General features: G+C 43.3%; 1 protein-coding gene across 1 annotated transcript in view; it reads left to right on the forward strand.

Annotated features, from left to right (window-relative positions):
- Positions 1–20693, forward strand: part of LOC126469567 (DNA damage-regulated autophagy modulator protein 2-like) — a 216388-nt gene that overhangs the window by 110066 nt on the left and 85629 nt on the right. The window contains exon 2 of the mRNA XM_050096686.1: positions 12257–12335. Coding sequence (XP_049952643.1) covers positions 12265–12335 — 71 coding nt within the window. The 5' untranslated portion in view covers positions 12257–12264. The remainder of the gene's footprint in view (positions 1–12256; positions 12336–20693) is intronic.

The following is a 20693-nucleotide window of genomic DNA, read 5'->3' on the forward strand; positions in this document are numbered from 1 at the left end:
TATTTCTGCTTAAAAAAATCGACAAGGAACAGATTTCAGATTACTTGAGCGGTCAACATGAAACTTTCATTTCCAGTACTGACAATGCTGAGCGTCAATGGACAATGATCAAGAGTATTGACTAATACGCCTTAAAGAGGAATGCACCGAGCAAACCTGTGAAAGACCCGCCGTGGGCTGACAGCTGGCTAAAGAGTTGCTACGAAAGCAAAGAGAACTTCAATGCAACTTTAAACGTAGTAAAAGCCTCTAAGATAAACAAAAACTGAACGAAGCCAAAATTAATGAAAGGAGAGCTATGCGTGAGGGATTCAACGAATTAGAAAATAAAATTCTCTCTGCTGACTTGACAGAAAATTCTAATAAGACTTGGTCTTATGTTAAATACAGAAACCGATCGAAGCCATCTGACCAGACACGCCGTGATCCTAATGGCATCAAAACGCTGGATGACAGAGAGAAGATACTAGAAGTCTTTTTCTAAGGCTGTTTCACTGAGGAAGATCGCATTGTAGTCCCTTCTTTAAATCTTCGCACGAACGTCAAAACAACAGATATCGAAATAAGTGACAATGAGTCAGAAAATCAACTGAAAAGGTTCAACCCAGGAAAGGCAACAGCAGCTAACAGGATACCTGTACGATAACATATACAGTAAGCGAACGAACTCATTTTTCTTCTGGCAGCAGCGTACCGTAGGTCGCTGGAGGAACGAAGCGTTCTTCGTGAGTGGAAAAAAGCCCAGATCATTCCTATTTTCAAGAATGGTCGTCATAAAGGCGCACAAAACTATAGACCTATATCTCTGACATCGGTCTGTTGTACGTGGGCGTGCTGAAAAGTAATGTCTCCGAATCTTTTACGTGAAAACTGTTAAAGCTTCAACAAGACAAACGTTATTAACCTTCCCTATCTTTATTATCCATGTCTACATATTTGCAGCCCTCTGGCGCTGGAGGGCTCGGAATTGTAAAGTGTTATATGGTGGTGCGTAACGTAAGTACTGTATGTCGGTGCATGAGAAACAGCGTGCTGTAATCAAGTTTCGAGTTTGAAGAGTTCCTCCACACATGAGGCACCCTCTGCTTCTGAATGACAATGCCAGACCACACACGAGCTCTTCGACATCTGCAACAATCAGACGCCTTGTGTTCACTGTCACTCCATACAGTCCCGACTGGGCCCCATCCGATTTTCATCTGTTTCCAAAACTTAAAGAACACCTTCAAGGAGTTCACTTTGATAATAATGAAGCAATGCAAGCAGAGGTGAGGTTGTGGCTCCGTCAACGAAGTCAAGCATTCTACAGTGAGCGTATCAACAAACTGGTCTCTCGTAGAAAGAAATGGATTCGTCGCCAGGGTAACTATGTTGAGAAATCGTTTAACAAGCGTTAAGATTTTTCCCACAAAAAGTTCGGGGGCTTTTCAGCACGCCCTCGTAGAAGATTGGAACATGTTTTGATTCATGTGTTATCACATTTCTGGAGACCGAATATCTCATGTGTAGGAATCAACATGAGTTCCGAAAACAACGATCGTCTGCAACCCAGCTCGTTCTGTCCTTCCACGAGTCCCAGAAGGCGATAGATACCGGTGCCCAAGTTGATGCCGTGCTCCTTGACTTCCGGAAGGCATTCGATACAGTTCCGCATTGCCGCCCAGTGAACAAAATACCAGTATATGGAAGATCAGACCAGCTGTATGACTGTACTTAAGAGTTTCTAGCAAAACAGATTATAGCATGTCATTCTCAACGGAGAGAAATCTTCAGACGTAAAAGTAATTTCGGGTGAATGCTAAGACAGTGTTGCACGCTCATTACTTTTCACAATATTTATAAATGATCTAGAGGTTAACATCGGAATTTCCATGAGGCTTTTCGTGAATGATGCTGTTGTGTACAGAGTAGTCGCAAATCTAGAAATTGTAGCGAAATACAGGAAGACCGCTTTGTGCAGGGATTGGTGGTAGACCCTCAACACAAACAAATGTAACGTATTGACCATAAGTAGACAGGGAGACCCATTATTTTATGATTACACGATTGCAGAACAATAACTGGAAGAAGTCACAATAATGAGGAGTGTGCGTACGGAGTGATTTAAAATGAAACGAACACATAAAACTAACTGCAGACAAGGCAGATGCAAGACTTTCATTGGAAGAATTCGCGGTAACTGTAGTCCACCCACAAACGATGTAGCTCACAAAACACTTGTTCGACCAGTACATGAACATTGCTCGTAAGTCTAAGATCCGAACCAGACAGGATGGATAGAGGAAAAGGAAAAGATCCAGAAAACAGCAGCGCGTTTCGTTGCAGGTTCATTTAGTAAGCGTGACAGCGTGACGGAGAATGTGTCAACTCTAGTCTCAGACGCTTCAAGAGAGGAAGTCTGTATCTGGTTTGGCGGCGTATTTATAGCCTTAAAGAACACGATAATATCTATTGAGGTCAGTACAAATTGTAATTGCCAAATAATTTGGGTGAAGATAAGTGCGTTCCTACAAGAGTCAACCAATATATTGCTTGCTCCCACAACTACACTCCTGGAAATGGAAAAAAGAACACATTGACACCGGTGTGTCAGACCCACCATACTTGCTCCGGACACTGCGAGAGGGCTGTACAAGCAATGATCACACGCACGGCACAGCGGACACACCAGGAACCGCGGTGTTGGCCGTCGAATGGCGCTAGCTGCGCAGCATTTGTGCACCGCCGCCGTCAGTGTCAGCCAGTTTGCCGTGGCATACGGAGCTCCATCGCAGTCTTTAACACTGGTAGCATGCCGCGACAGCGTGGACGTGAACCGTATGTGCAGTTGACGGACTTTGAGCGAGGGCGTATAGTGGGCATGCGGGAGGCCGGGTGGACGTACCGCCGAATTGCTCAACACGTGGGGCGTGAGGTCTCCACAGTACATCGATGTTGTCGCCAGTGGTCGGCGGAAGGTGCACGTGCCCGTCGACCTGGGACCGGACCGCAGCGACGCACGGATGCACGCCAAGACCGTAGGATCCTACGCAGTGCCGTAGGGGACCGCACCGCCACTTCCCAGCAAATTAGGGACACTGTTGCTCCTGGGGTATCGGCGAGGACCATTCGCAACCGTCTCCATGAAGCTGGGCTACGGTCCCGCACACCGTTAGGCCGTCTTCCGCTCACGCCCCAACATCGTGCAGCCCGCCTCCAGTGGTGTCGCGACAGGCGTGAATGGAGGGACGAATGGAGACGTGTCGTCTTCAGCGATGAGAGTCGCCTCTGCTTTGGTGCCAATGATGGTCGTATGCGTGTTTGGCGCCGTGCAGGTGAGCGCCACAATCAGGACTGCATACGACCGAGGCACACAGGGCCAACACCCGGCATCATGGTGTGGGGAGCGATCTCCTACACTGGCCGTACACCACTGGTGATCGTCGAGGGGACACTGAATAGTGCACGGTACATCCAAACCGTCATCGAACCCATCGTTCTACCATTCCTAGACCGGCAACGGAACTTGCTGTTCCAACAGGACAATGCACGTCCGCATGTATCCCGTGCCACCCAACGTGCTCTAGAAGGTGTATGTTGTCTTGTGACAGCCAGAGCGAGAGCACCAGCAGCAGCGAGTACTGTTTGTATAAAGCGTTTATTTTGTATTTTGTTTACGACCTTCCACTAAGGAAGGGATTCTATTTGTGTTTATCTGCTCTGCATAGTAACTAACAGTTCTTGATAAAACTTTACGTAGTTTTCGTGTTAGATTTCTTAGTGTTTTCTTGATCGTTTAGAACAGAAAGCGCCCTAAAACCGTCTTTTGTTTGTTTCGCGGCCGTTAGCCACTAGTCACTTGAATCAGCAGTTGTCTTGTGACAGCCAGAGCGAGAGCACCAGCAGCAGCGAGTACTGTTTGTATAAAGCGTTTTTGTACTTACTTGCTGCGCTTAGCTTTTAAATAGTTTTTCTGGGAAAACCTAGCGTAGTTTTCGCGTCTCGTATTTCAGTGAGTGTTTCTTGATTATCAGAGTAGCTCATCAGAAGATTATCTTGGGAATTTGTCACCGTATAGAGTAGGGCAAACATAGTCATGTGTAGGGACTGTGGTTGTTGTGAGCGGACGCAAGGAGAATTGGCCACTCTTCGGGGGCAGGTGGAGGCTTTGTCTGTTCGGCTCATCGAGCTCGAGGCGCAGGCGTCGGCTCGTAGTGGCGTTGGGGCAACTGTGGTGAGACCTATGCCTACTTCGGTGGCCTTGGAATCACATGGAACCCCTGATGTCGCTGCGTCTTCCGGCAGTGAGCATCTTACCGGTCAGCCATCACTCCAGGGTGAATGGCGGACAGTGGTGGGCTCGCGCGTGCCTGGCCGAAAGGCGAAGGTGGGATCTGGCCGCGTGGCAGCTGCCTTACCCCTTTCCAACAGGTACGGGGTGCTTCCTAGTGGTGATGACATCGTTTCCGAGCCACCACAGGATGCCTCGCCTGTTGGGCCAGTGGCCGATTCTCCGGCAAGGTCCCGACAGTCACAGAGGGCGGGCCTATTAGTTATAGGGAGCTCCAACGTTAGGCGGGTTATGGAGCCCCTCAGGAAAATAGCGGGTAGGTCGGGGAAGAATGCCAGTGTGCACTCGGTGTGCTTGCCGGGGGGTCTCGTCCGTAATGTGGAGGAGGCCCTTCCGGCAGCTATTGAACGCACTGGGTGTGACCGGCTGCAGATAGTAGCACATGTCGGAACGAATGACGCCTGCCGCTTGGGTTCTGAGGCCATCCTTGGTTCCTTCCGGCGGCTGGCTGATTTGGTGAAGACAACCAGCATCGCACGCGGAGTGCAAGCTGAGCTTAGTATCTGCAGCATAGTGCCCAGAGTCGATCGCGGTCCTCTGGTTTGGAGCCGTGTGGAGGGTCTAAACCAGAGGCTCGGACGACTCTGCGACTATAATGGTTGCAAATTCATCGACCTCCGTTATTGGGTGGAGAACTGTAGGGCCCCCCTAGACAGGTCAGGCGTGCACTACACACCGGAAGCAGCTACTAGGGTAGCAGAGTACGTGTGGCGTGCACACGGGGGTTTTTTAGGTTAGAGGGACCCCCCCTTGGGCGAAACGATAAAATACCTGACGGTTTACCAGAGAGGACATTATCATCGTTGATAAAGAACGTCCGTCCTCAGAGACCAAAAACAGGAAAAGTTAACGTAATATTGGTAAACTGCAGGAGTATCCAGGGCAAGGTTCCTGAATTAGTATCTCTTATTGAAGGAAATAGTGCGCATATAGTATTAGGAACGGAAAGTTGGTTAAAACCGGAAGTGAACAGTAACGAAATCCTAGACACAGAATGGAATATATACCGCAAGGATAGGATAAACGCCAATGGTGGAGGAGTATTTATAGCAGTAAAGAATTCAATAATATCCAGTGAAGTTATTAGCGAATGCGAATGTGAAATAATCTGGGTTAAGTTAAGTATCAAAGTTGGGTCAGATATGATAGTCGGATGCTTCTATAGACCACCTGCATCAGCAACCGTAGTAGTTGAGCGCCTCAGAGAGAACCTGCAGAACGTCGTGAAGAAGTTTCGTGATCATACTATTGTAATAGGGGGAGACTTCAATCTACCAGGTATAGAATGGGATAGTCACACAATCAGAACTGGAGACTCTTGTGACATTATCCTGACTGCCTTGTCCGAGAATTACTTCGAGCAGATAGTTAGAGAACCAACTCGTGAAGCTAACGTTTTAGACCTCATAGCAACATATAGACCGGAACTTTTCGACTCCGTGAATGTAGAAGAGGGTATCAGTGATCATAAGTCAGTGGTTGCATCAATGACTACAAGTGTAATAAGAAATGCCAAGAAAGGAAGGAAAATATATTTGCTTAACAAGAGTGATAGGGCACAAATCGCAGAATATCTCAGTGACCACCATCAAACGTTCATTTCTGAGGAAGAGGATGTGGAACAAAAATGAAAAAAATTCAGAAACGTCGTCCAGTACGCCTTAGATAAGTTCGTACCGACTAAGGTCCAAAGCGAGGGGAAAGATCCACCGTGGTATAACAATCATGTACGAAAGGTACTACGGAAACAAAGAAAGCTTCATCATAGGTTTAAGAGTAGTCGAATCATAGCTGATAAGGAAAAGCTGAACGAAGCGAAAAAGAGCGTAAAGAGAGCAATGAGAGAAGCATTCAACGAATTCGAACATAAAACATTGGCAAACAATCTAAACAAGAACCCTAAAAAGTTTTGGCCATATGTAAAATCGGTAAGCGGATCTAAATCCCCTATTCAGTCACTCGTTGACCACGATGGCACCGAAACAGAGGACGACCGAAGAAAGGCAGAAATACTGAATTCAGTGTTCCGAAACTGTTTCACTGCGGAAAATCGTAACACGGTCCCTGACTTCAGCCGTCGCACGGACGCCAAAATGGAAAATATTGAAATAAACGATATCGGAATTGAAAAACAACTGCTATCACTTAGTAGCGGAAAAGCATCCGGACCAGACGAGATACCCTTAAGATTCTACAGTGATTATGCTGAAGAACTTGCCCCCTTTCTATCAGCAATTTATCGTAGATCGCTGGAAGAACGTAAAGTACCTAGCGACTGGAAGAAAGCGCAGGTCGTTCCCATTTTCAAGAAGGGTCATAAATCAGATGCGAATAATTATAGGCCTATTTCGCTTACGTCAATCTGTTGTAAAATAATGGAACATGTTTTGTGTTCTCGTATTATGACGTTCTTAGATAATACAAATCTCCTTCATCATAACCAACATGGATTCCGCAAACAGAGATCATGTGAAACTCAGCTCGCCCTATTTGCCCAAGAAATTCACAGTGCCGTAGACACTGGCGAGCAGATTGATGCCGTATTCCTGGACTTCAGGAAGGCATTTGATACGGTTCCGCACTTACGTTTAGTGAAAAAAATACGAGCTTACGGAATATCGGACCAGGTTTGTGATTGGATTCAGGATTTCCTAGAAGAAAGAACACAACATGTCATTCTTAACGGTTCAAAATCTGCAGATGTAGAGGTAATTTCGGGAGTACGGCAGGGAAGCGTGATAGGACCTTTATTGTTTACAATATACATAAATGACTTAGTTGACAACATCGGTAGCTCCGTGAGGCTATTTGCAGATGACACGGTTGTCTACAAGAAAGTAGCAACATCAGAAGACTCGTACGTACTCCAGGAGGACCTGCAGAGGATTAATGCATGGTGCGACAGCTGGCAGCTTTCCCTAAACGTAGATAAATGTAATATAATGCGCATACATAGGGGCAGAAATCCATTCCAGTACGATTATGCCATAGGTGGTAAATCATTGGAAGCGGTAACGACCGTAAAATACTTAGGAGTTACTATCCGGAGCGATCTGAAGTGGAATGATCACATAAAACAAATAGTGGGAAAAGCAGGCGCCAGGTTGAGATTCATAGGAAGAATTCTAAGAAAATGTGACTCATCGACGAAAGAAGTAGCTTACAAAACGCTTGTTCGTCCGATTCTTGAGTATTGCTCATCAGTATGGGACCCTTACAGGTTGGATTAATAGAAGAGATAGACATGATCCAGCGAAAAGCAGCGCGATTCGTCATGGGGACATTTAGTCAGCGCGAGAGCGTTACGGAGATGCTGAACAAGCTCCAGTGGCGGACACTTCAAGAAAGGCGTTACGCAATACGGAGAGGTTTATTATCGAAATTACGAGAGATCACATTCCGGGAAGAGATGGGCAACATATTACTACCGCCCACATATATCTCGCGTAATGATCACAACGAAAAGATCCGAGAAATTAGAGCAAATACGGAGACTTACAAGCAGTCGTCCTTCCCACGCACAATTCGTGAATGGAACAGGGAAGGGGGGATCAGATAGTGGTACAATAAGTACCCTCCGCCACACACCGTAAGGTGGCTCGCGGAGTATAGATGTAGATGTAGATGTAGATGTCAACTACCCTGGCCAGCAAGATCTCCGGATCTGTCCCCCATTGAGCATGTTTGGGACTGGATGAAGCGTCGTCTCACGCGGTCTGCACGTCCAGCACGAACGCTGGTCCAACTGAGGCGCCAGGTGGAAATGGCATGGCAAGCCGTTCCACAGGACTACATCCAGCATCTCTACGATCGTCTCCATGGGAGAATAGCAGCCTGCATTGCTGCGAAAGGTGGATATACACTGTACTAGTACCGACATTGTGCATGCTCTGTTGCCTGTGTCTATGTGCCTGTGGTTCTGTCAGTGTGATCATGTGATGTATCTGACCCCAGGAATGTGTCAATAAAGTTTCCCTTCCTGGGACAATGAATTCACGGTGTTCTTATTTCAATTTCCAGGAGTGTATATCGCGGAAAGATCGTAAAGGTAAATCAGAGGCTTGCGGAGTGTAGGTATAGGTGTGTATACATAGAATACTAGTCAAACATTAAAAATTGACGTACTTACAACTAGACTTAAGAAGACGCAATGTAGATATGAATAAATAAGTGCAAAGCTTTTTAATAAATTATCTTCGCAGGCACATCAGCTCTCAAGTAAATGTCTTCGAAAACAGAACCCAGACGTGACTGAATGGAAAGACCTTTTATACACTTGAATAATTTGAAAACTGTGCGAAAGGCAACCTTAATTACTAATTATTTCGTAAGACTAAGTGCACCTTCTTTTAAGAAATTATAACTTTGTTCGTGTTGTACAGGGTGGCATCCAGTCAAGGAACATTTTAGGGAATTGATTTAAAAAATTTTCTTTCAAAGGCCCAAGTCAAATCTTTACAAGTTTTCTCCCAGAGCAACTTCCGCTGTGCCTACATGACACAAGTTGCCTACCTCTCAGAATCGAGGCAGTTCTGTCTAGTAAGCTGCTGACAAGAGACGTCTTGAGTCCTCTGCTGAAATCGCTAGGGAATTTACGCCATCGGTTTTAGCCACTAGCGTGCGTGGTATACAGATCGCGTGTGTGGACACTGGACGATTCCGCAGTGCAGAACACAGTTACTTCTCTCTCTTGTGATCCAGACCTCGACTAGCACAGACTTTTTTGGGGGGGGGGGGAGGGGGGGGATGGAGGCAGAGCCTATGGCTCTGCGCCCCGTGATGTGCCACCAACATCACTTAACATGAACTGCCTCCCCTTCCGTTGCCCACTTATTTAGTTGTTCGTCCTCCTAGACTGACCTAAACCTGGTAACTTCCTCCCTAGCACGCCCCTTGTATACCACACACTGAAATATATTCTCTTTCTTTACCTAGTTTTCTGTATTGTCGTTTAACGCCCGCCCAGGATGTCACTGACAAGTCCTGACCGCTCGACCTCCTGTACACTGACGTCATAAGCCAGATACAACAGCCTTCTTCCCTCCTCCAGCACATGTACATTTTATAATGTTTATTTACTTAGATATTTATTTGATTGTGTATAGTTTAGTATATAGTATGTAACCATGTTTCCTCTAACATGTCAATCTCCAGAGTAAAAGTTGTTTTTAAAATTACACGTGACGACATCAATTGCATGCAAAGACTTTAAATATGGGTCGATAAATAAATAAAAAATAAATTAGAGAATGAAACTCATTACTGCCTAAAATTGAGACACTTCCTGATGCTTGAAGATTTAATTCATTTTCCTGCAGATCCGATTCTCAGCGGAGTACGAAAGTAGGATGTGACCCACCGACCGTGAAAGGTGTCGGCTTTGCATTTGGGAAGAATGGTATTGAAATTCTCGATGGGATCCTCCAGATTTACACTGATGAGAGAAAAGTCACGGGATACCTCATAACATCGTGTTGGTCGTGTTGGACCTCCTTTCGCCCGGTGTAGTGCAGCAACTAGACGTGACATGAACTCAATGGCTGCAAATGGTCTCCAAGCAGCCGAACAGAACCATTTCCAGTCAATGATCGGTTCACTTGGACAAAGAGGATCCAGTCAATACTATAAAAAAGCATCCCACACCATTATGGAGCCACCAACAGCTTGCACAGTGCCTTATTGACATCTTGGGTCAATGGCTTCGTGCGGTCTGGGCCACACTCGAACCCTACCATCAGCTCTTACCAACCGAAATCGGTACTTATCTGACCAGGCCACGGTTTTCCAGTCATCTAGTCTCTAACAAATATGGTCACGAGCCCAGGAGAGGAGCTGTAGGTGATGTCGTACTGTTAGCGAAGGCACTGCAGTTGGTCGTCTGCTACCATAGCCCATTAACGCCAAATTTCACCACGCGTCCTAACGGATACGTTCGTCGTAATTCCCACACTGATTCCTGCGGTTATTTCACGCAGTGTTACTTGTCTCTTAGCACTGGCAACTCTAGGTAAAAGCCGTTCCTCTTGGTCGTTAAGTGAAGGCTGCCTGCCATTGCATTGTCGTGGTGAGAGGTAATGCCTGATATATGGTATTCTCAGTACATTGTTGACACTTTGGATCTCGGAATATTGAATTTACTAACGATTTCCGAAGTGGGATGCCGCATGCAACTGGCTCCAACTACCGTTCCGCATCCAGTCTGTTAATTCCCGTCGTACTATCGTAACTACGTAGGAAGACATTTCACATGAATCGTCTGAGTATAAATAATAGCCCCGCCGTTGCAACGTCCTATTGTACCTTGTGTAGACGATACTACCGCCATCTGTATATGTACATAATATGACTTTCGTCACCCCAATGTAGGGCTCCCGTGCTTTCCTGTAACAGATTATGACGACCGCTTGAATTGTCCCTTTGCAAGGCAGTGGACGACTTCTTACCAGTTATTGTTCTCTTCTATTTAGTCAAGTGTTCCATAAATAATTTCCTTTTTTATGGTGTAGGACAAGTAAGTTTACAGAACATGTATCCAGGAATAGTTTGAATAACAATGAACATATTAATTTTCAGTCCAATTAAGTTCAGTTCAGTGCAGCTACACTTGATTTTTTTTATACGGGCTATCAGTTTTAAAATGAAAATTCGTCAATGGAATAAAAGAATGTCTCGAGAAGAAAGTATGCTAGATTAGATTTAAAACGTGTATTAATACCCGTCTGACATTTTATGTTCTTGGTCAAGTGATGAAAAATTTTTGTTGATGAATGTTGAACTCCTTTCTGGGCCGTTGACTGCTGTAATAACGGGTAAAGAAGGTTACCACACAGCAGATAAATGACCTTCCAAGTCTTCAGGGTCGCATGGCTTCTAGCAGTTTGAGTCCTCAGCTGTCAGCCAGACTCTACAGAGGAGGTCAACAGTGCTTGAAATACTCTGAATTAAAATTTCTTAACTGGTGACAATAGCGGAGAAGTGTCATGAAAAAATAATGTCGACACCGAGCATTGCATCAGTTGCTGAATCATTTACTGCTGTTAGTACTTGGGAGGAACGAGGGTGTGAGGCTCAGATCCATATCCACAATAGAGCTTGAAATTCCCCCTGAAATCTCTGAAACTCTTAAGCTGAACTCTAGGATTTTGTCTCTGAAAGTATAATCAGCCGATTTCCTTTTCTATCATAGTTCAGCATGAGTTTTTGTTCCGTTTCTAACGAGCTCAAACGCGAAGGAACATTAAGCTCAAACATTGTTCCCTTTCTATTTCAGCAGGTCGCCTTCCTATCATACGATTACTTCTCGATCCCTACTGACGTCAGCGCCGACCAGACGTTAAGCACCGCCTGTCCTCCTCCTACAGAACAGACTTCCTTTCTTTCCTCTAACGTTTATCCCGCCTAGTATGAGATTCACTTTTTCAGAAATTGACATATTTTATTTTATTATTTAACTTTATGGCTGGATGCCCTTCCTGACACAACAGTCGTCAAGGTACCCTAAGGGAGGGGGGCCGTGAACACCATCTGTCTGCGAATCGCGTAAACTTAGTTCAATGTGCTATCGTATTTGAAATGCATCTTATTCTATGAGGCGGAATTTGGGGACCTGCCTGGCAATTATCTAAACGAGCGCGGAAACTACCTAAAAATTAGATTCAGGCTGACCAGTGTACTTGCTCATGTTAACCTATTGCATCAATTCGATCCGGGTGCGCAGCTCACCTCCCTGATACGCAGGAATGTGCGCTGCACGTTAGCTATACTTACAGATTCCATTGCAGTAGGTACTGAGACTCTTTTTCATTGAATATAATGTCTTTCATTTTACAATGCTTATACAAGCTTATTTTTATATGTTGTGTGCAATATTTTAAAAAATCTATCGATTTCAGAATCCACTTGACTGACATACGTTTCATCTTTCAGTTCTGGAGATGATGTACCGCCATCTTCAATTTCTTCCTGTGGTTCTGTGCCTGCTACTGCTGGCAACCTTCCTGATAACGTAAGCTCCACTCTATAAAAACATATTATTAATGACAGTATTAAATTTCTAGCTTTTACAATACTCGTGTGTCTAGTTTACAGAAGGTACCATAGTCTAAAAGTGTGGCTAGGAAGTTTTGAAACAGAAAGAAACCTTTCAAACTAACGTCTGTCGAGCTTTCTACGAGACATTCCGGTAATCAGTACATTTTATTGACCTCCATCTTTGAAAAACCAATTATTAATACTTTAGTTTATACTTCAAACGTGTTTGGACCTACCTATATCATTATCTACGAGCCGAATTACGAGGGCGGTTCAGAAAGTAACCTCCGATTGGTCACAGTGCGGGTTGTGGGGGGAGTAGCGACGCCATCTGTGCGTTCACGCACTCAACAGGTCAGTCGGCATCAAGCTGTGGTCGAGTGAACGTCGTACCTGCGCTAGTTTAGTTTTTGTGGCAGTTTGAAATGTGTGCTGCAATAGAAAACCCCGCCAAATGTGAAGTGCGTGCTGTCATAAGGTTTTTTACAGCCAAAGGATATTCTGCAGCAGCTATTCATCGTGAGCTTTGTGCCGTGTACGGACCAAGAGTTATGAGTGAAGGAGTTGTCCATGAATGGGTACGTTTATTTAAAAGTGGACGAGAAAACGTTCATGATGAAGAGAGGAGTGGTAGACCATCATTGGTGACTGACGAACTCGTTCAGACAGTTGATGCAAAAGTTCGTGAAAATCGACGTTTCTCAATGTCGGAGTTGTCTACTGGTTTTCCACAGATTTCTGAGACTCTCTTGTACGAGATAGTGACAGTAAGATTGGGTTACGGTAAGTTCTGTGCACGATGGGTGCCCAAAATTCTTACCGACCACCACAAAACTCAAAGAATGGCCTCTGCATTAGACTTTCTGTCACGTTATGAGGACGAAGGAGAACCATTGTTAAACAGAATCGTGACCGGTGACGAAACCTGGATTAAGTACGTGAACCCTGAGACAAAAGAACAATCAAAGATGTGGGCACATTCAAATTCGCCTACCAAACCAAGAAAAGCCTCGCAAGATTTTTCTGCCAGAAAACTGATGGCAACGGTGTTTTGGGATGCCAAAGGGGTGTTGTTGGTTGAATTCATGGAACGTGGTACGACCATTAATCAAGACGCGTACTGTGAAACAATAAAAAAGTTACGACGGGCTATACAGAACAAACGCCGTGGTATGCTGACTTCCAGTATCGTTTTTTTGCACGTAACGCCCGTCCTCACTCTGCTTGCAGAACAACGGCCCTTCTTGAGTCCTTCAAGTGGAACGTTATCAACCATCCACCTTACAGCCCAGACCTGGCGCCAAGTGATTATCACCTCTTCATGCATTTGAAGAAATGGCTCGGGTCACAGCGGTTTGATGACGACGAAGAGCTCAAAGATGCGGTCACAGGCTGGCTCCAGGCACAAGCAGGTGATTTTTATGCAGAAGGAATTTCAAAGCTTGTGAAGAGATACGATAAGTGCCTCAATCGCTATGGAGACTATGTAGAAAAATAGTGCAAAGATGTAGTTGTAAGATGTATATATTACAATATTTTTATTTAACTTGGTGTATTTTTTTAAATCAACCGGAGGTTACTTTCTGAATGGCCCTCGTATTTAATAATCCGTAAATTCATTTACAAATTGTTTATGGTTTTAGATTAATTGCTGTTTTACATTAAATTTATGATCTTTCCGTGAGATGTATAGCGTTTCTGAGATATTTTGTTGTGACTGTGGTAGGAGAGTGCTACCTTAATTTGATACATCAGTGTCCTGTAACCCCTTTCTGAGGCTGTTATGACGAAAAAAAAAATAATAAGACATCGCTTACACATCACACAGAAAGTAAAATTTTTGCTAATTCTCAAGAATTGAGAAAAATCTAACATACTTAAAATTTGTGTAATGGTTGTTTTTGACTTGTAAAAAGCTAATGCTTAAACAATTATGCAGGTCCTTCATTGTGTATTTGTTTTTAACTGCATGTAGAGGTGTAAAATTACAAATGCTTTTACATCTTTACAAAGACAATATTTCAAAGTTTTTTATGAAAAGACAAAAATCCGGGGCATTTCCGACAATATTCATTAAACGAAGCCGTGGCGTGGTGAGCGGCGGGGCAGAATGATTGCGCGCACGCAACATGTTTTATTTCTCATAACAAAATTACAGCTGGCTGCTACGAAAGTGGATTATTATTTACTTTTACATATTAAATAATACAAGCTCATATTATGTGCAACATATACCTGTGACTCACTATAACTGTTCCAAATTGCCACCACCAACAATGGTGTTTGATTTCCAATGATATACGAATTTTATTGTAGTACACTGTGTGTGAATAAAATGTTGTTGACGTTAATTTAATATCTAGATTGCTGAATTTCGTTCTTATTGTTCCTTCCCTCTTTTGGCTTTAAGAGGTTGTCAGCATCTTACTGAAATGTACTCGTGAAATATATGGAATCTTACATTTTTGAGCTTCTGATGGTTGCTACTTTGGAGAGGAGCGCTACTGTTGCACTGGAACAGCTGAACGGGATGGTCTCAGACCTTGGACTAGCCGTAGGCTGGACAAGACATGCGATAACAGTGTGTTCGATCGTGCCCAGACCGTGGGTGCCCGATACATGGAACACTCTATAATGTGGTTAGCAACAGCCTGATAATAATGTCAGACAAGGATAGGGGACATCGAATCAAGCAAAATTTTCTAGATAGCCACAATCTGGACAAGCAACACTATGAAGTTGTGGTTATAGAACAACAGCCTCGATGAGTGCACAGATGTTTGTCCAGAAACGAGCTTGTTGGATGTGACTAATGCGGTTTTGTTTGAATAATTTTTGAGGTGTGCCAGCCATTAGTTGTGGAGCAAACTACTCATGGAGACAAAGGGCCCATAGTTCTCCCTATGTAAACAAATGGGCCACTTGGCCTAGTGTCCTTATGTAAGGAAACTGCTCACTTGTGGTCTTGAGTTATATATATGCAAGCGTAATTTATGACCCCAATGTTAGCGAAACAGGTATATATGCTATTAAGTTATGTTTACATAAGTCTAATTTATGACCAGATTATTTTAGTCTAATCTTAATGGCCATAATTTATGACCCAAGATGGCCACGCATGTAAATTTCAAGCTGTATGACACATTGCATTGTCCTGGTGGTAGATGCCATCATGCCAAGGAAAACCAAAATGCATGTAGGCGTGAATATCGTCTGTCAAGGATAGATGCATATTTGTGTTGAATGTCTTCCAGAATTATGACATCACCCAGGGAATGCCACGTAAACATTCACCAGACCATAAAACTCACTCGATTGCTGCAGGGTGTTTGCTTTTTAGGCGTTTCACGCCATATATGTCAATAGGCATCTGTCCAATGGAGCATAAAATGTGATTCATCTAAAAAGGTCACCTGGCTTCTCTCGCTGGACGCACTGTTGCGATATTGGCGTGCATATTCCAGCCTTCCTCGCAGATGAACAGCAGTCAGCATGAGTGCATGAACCAGGGACCTGCTACAGAGGCCCGTATGCGGTAACATGCACCTAATGGTCGTTGACGAGACACTGTTGGTAGCCCCTTGGTTTATCTGGCCGGTCAGCTTCTCAACAATTGCATGTCTATTAGCCAGAACTCATCTCTGCTGCCGTCATCCACCCCTGTCATCCATGGCGTATGGTGGGCAACAGTTGCCTCGACGCAGGTTTGGTACAGTGTCATTTTACCATGCGGGGTATACATTAACCACTGCTGCACGCAAAAGGTTTACAAACTTGGTCGTCTCGGAAATGATTCCACCCTTTGCCCAAAAGTCAGTGTCATGCCCTTTTGGACATAAGACAAATCGCTCCGTTTTTGCATTACGACAACGACTACACTGTATTATTACACACCACTCCGACACACTTTATATATCCTCCACGGTTAGTGATGGCACCTGCCTTCTGCGAGTAATTATTGCAAATTGACATCGGACGTAAGTGGTGATCACATTAGTGTGACACGATCGTGCAGAACTTTTCTATGGTACAAATTGTCGGCCTACAGACAGATGCAGACTGTTTCATGCATTATCACACTTAGTTTGCCATATAATCGTTATTTATTTAGTTTCATAATAAAAAAAGTTTTTCACACACATATGTTGATGGAAATATTGTAGCACTTTTGCAACCCCATTATAGAGATACGGAACTCTACCTGAGGAAAAGAATGTGGTCATCCTAGATGGCTTTAACATAAAAGGATTTCTTTAAAATGGGGTTACAGTGCTGATCAATCAGTTACATCCGTACATGCACAGGAATACTTTCAACTGAAACGGCAAAAGATCTTGAAAGCAGCCTGAAAACAAGCATAAAATTGGCATTGTCTTCAAAATATTTAGAAAATTATCCTTGTAAAGTTTTCAAGGCCACAATGAATGAACTCTTCAAACCTCGTTTTCTTTAGTCCAGGAAAGTTTAGAGAAATGGGCTGTGTTTGTTAGAATTTCCCTCTTCTACAATGCGATTTGCTTTTTAAATGCATCCATATCAAATCAGAAATACGTTGTTTCTCACCTTGTAATGGCTTACTGTGGGCAGTGTGCAATCAAGTCCAATTAAAATGCAAGGTCTACGATACATTCCATATTTTCTAATTTTCGTTCCTGCACTTCTTTTTCCTTCGTATATTCAAAAATAAAGGGTTTCAAATCGACAAATCGTTACAAGCATGCCCCTTGGCGTAACCAACGTACTATGTAGCAATAAACAGGGCGTTGATTTTAAATGAAGACACTGAAATATCTCGAAAACTACACTTCCAATCAAGAAAAGTTATAATTCTAGTTTGCTTGTGTTGGAGGGGGCATCCAATGATAACACACTCGACCCCTATCCCACATCATGTGTGAGTGGCGGGGGCATCTTTGGAACTTTCAATGGAGGACCTCATTTTTTATTGCAGTGTTTAGTTTTGGAGATATTTCAATTTCTCTAGTTAAAATGAAAACCCTGTACATAGTCTCCACACTCTTCACTTAGTTTCACAAAGAACTGTTATAATTGAAAGTGAAATGATGCATTTGACTTCACAAATTTTCCTATTCGTACCACTAGTTTCTCCAATTTCTCCATGCCTGCCAATCTAGCACAAAGTGCTCTTTGATGAACAGAACAATGATTCCTGTCTGTCGAACGTTGTAATTTTTTTCTCTATCATTGGCAACTAAATCTCTAAATTCTTTCTGCTTGGTATTGTAACGTTGTCTCATAGCAAATATGCAGTACCTATTGATTATGCAACTGCATAATAGATATTGATAATTCTTATGCCTCTCTTCTGTCATTTCCATTCATTTTTAATGGCTTATGACGATAAATTCCTAGCTTGCCTCTTTTTGTCCAAACAGCAACTGGATCTGTGAATGTCCTTCACTCCATGAACAAATAGCAAAGGGTGAACAGCGCTGAACAACGGTTCTGCCGAACTAAAGAAAGCTGTGCCGACTGGAAAACGCCACACCACATTTTTAAATGAAAAGTTGTGCTGCACGGAGTTCTTCCGAGAAAGACCGAGCAAGGCAGAAATAGGCGAAGCTTCGGCCCACACGTGGCCTGCACATCCAGCTCACATGCAGTGTGACCCATTGTGGCCGAACTTGCTCTAGTCATTAGCGGACTGTATAGGAAATAAGTCAGAGTATGGCTGCATGGTACTGTCTTACACTATATAAATGTCATTAACAAATGTTCCATTATGTCTACAGTTTTCGTGATATTAAGCGTACGCAGCTCTCCTCCTCCTGATTTTGAAATGCAACTGCTTGTCACCAGCATTTCTTTTTCTGTAATTGTTACACCACAATTTGGCAGTTGTGTTCGATTCCCGGCCTGGTTGGGCATTTTAACTGCCCTCGAACTGGGTGTTTGTATTGTCCTCATCATTCCATAATAATTCATGAAAGTGGCTGGATTGGACTGTGTACAGAGCTGATGACAGCGCAGTTGAGCGCCCCACAAACCAAACATCATCGTCATTATCACCGTTGGCAGTTGTCCAACAATGTACCAATACATCATTATTTCTCTATAGTGATAAACTTCATCCACAACTGCGAAATTGGCAGGCAGTTATGACTTCTCAATGACAATGAAGAACCGCTATATTTGTATATTATAAAAGTTCGTTCACACTCATTAGTAGCTCCCATGCCGCGACCACCAAGATCAGGCACCTCTGATAGGGTGACTGGCTATCTGTTGTTTATGATTCAAAATACTAACACTATCGTAGTGATCAGAGATTTATAATCATAGAAGTGTATTATGACAAGCGACCCAAACATGTTTTGTAGGAACTTAAATGGGATTCCATGGAGGAAATGCACCAACTTTCCGAGATGATTGTATTACCTAAACAGAAAATTAGATGTGTAACACATGATGGTATTTGGTGAAGAGTACATCTGACATTTAACTGTCATCCTTGTTCCATTCGCGAGGAAATCATTGTTTAGGTAACCATTTCTATTAGCTTTAAAACATTTTGGTTGATATAGTGTTTTTGAGAGAATATATATATACGTACTCGGAACAGACCCCCTTGGGATGTGTTAACAGTGACGCAATAAGATTTCTGCTTTATTCCACAGAACACTCACACCTCTCAGTGATACTGGGTGAGCATACAATCACTGCAGGACACTTCCTGTGAATAGTTAAACTATTTAACAATAGAAAGTGCACTCATCTACAGGAGCACATGTTTAAAAGTCTGATATTTGCCAATCAATGCAGTACAGCATGAACTAGACTACTGACTCTTCCTGCAGTTGGATGGTTCAGTAATTACAGCACATAAATATTACTGGGAAGGAGCAAGCCATTCTTCTTCTTCTTCTCATGGTTTCCAGTACCTCTGCAAGACCAGTAAGTTACTTACTACAAGTCCTTTGTGGTGTTTCATCCACTCAGTCATGGTTACGACTGTGTTTAAGTAAGACTGTAGTTCTGTGCCTGCATCTAGCACTCCTGGCTCAGACATTTCTACTTTCATCAATGCACAACGTGAGTTGTTAAGTTGAGCTATGGTTTCTTCTGATGGGTGAAGAGTTTTGTGTGCCATGTCTAGCAGGCTGCTCTGCATTCTGTCGAAGAAACTGTAGACATATGGTTTTCAGCTTAGTCAGCAGTCTAGACCATGCTGGACTCCATGACCGGCAAATATTAGATTTTTAAAAATGTCCCCATGGAGATGAGTGCACTTTCTATTATTAAATAGTTTAACTATTCACAGAAAGTCTCCTGCAGTACTTATATGATTGCCCAGTATCACTGAGAGTGATTGTGCATTCTGAGGAATAAAGTAGAAATCTGCATTGAAGCACCACATAGCTGAACCCACTCATCCAGGTATAATATTGCTTTGGTCACTGTATTGAATACCACCACCAGATAGAACTCATGATCTGACATAATTCCCATGCTGACACGTTTACAGGTGCTGTTGTTTAAGGTGTTAAGTTGTTTGCATGTCAGACAGCTGCTGCTGCGATGAGCTTGCCATGCCTGTAAGGAAAAAGAAAGAAATAATTATTTGTTAAGTACATAGTTTTTCCACATACATTCTTATTCATTTCAGCACTAATGCTTACGAGACCAGGTCCACCATTTAACGGTAGCTGTTATACGAGGTGCGACAATAAAGTAATGAGACTGATTTTCTTTGCAAGATGTGGCAACCCTGAAGGCTTGCGTAAGCACAATATATTTGACCTTGGTCTATAAGTTGCTTCTATTCCAAGCGGCACATTGATGCAACTGCTGAGTCGTGAGTTGTGCTGTAATAAGTTAACACGTGTTTGTGTCTCTCGTCACGGAAATGGAATCTTATATATTGCGCAACGGTATGCCATTTCTTTTTGCATTAAATTGGGTGAAATCGCGACGACAACTTACGGTAAGCTTCAGAAGGCTTTTGGGGAGGAGGTTATGTTGAGAGCTTAAGTTTTTCGTAGGCATAATATGTTTAGTGAAGGCAGAATGAATGTTGAAGATGAAGACGGCAGTGGACGACCATGCATAATTGTGTGCTTCTTTGATTCCAAGGGAATTGTTCCTCTTAGACAAACAGTTAACCAATATTACTACAAAGAAATTTTAGAAAGATTTCGTAAAATAGTTCTTCGTATCCGTGCCAACATTGCTGATAATTGGATTCTGAATCACGATAATGCGCCTTCCCATACTGCTCTGTCAGTACAGCAATTTTTAACCTCAACACAAATTTCAGTACTACCACAGCCACGTTATTCACCAGATATCGCTCCATGCGACTTTTTTCTAT

The sequence above is a fragment of the Schistocerca serialis genome, chromosome 3 (genome assembly GCF_023864345.2).
Source record: "Schistocerca serialis cubense isolate TAMUIC-IGC-003099 chromosome 3, iqSchSeri2.2, whole genome shotgun sequence".
NCBI classification, from domain to species: Eukaryota; Metazoa; Arthropoda; class Insecta; order Orthoptera; family Acrididae; genus Schistocerca; species Schistocerca serialis.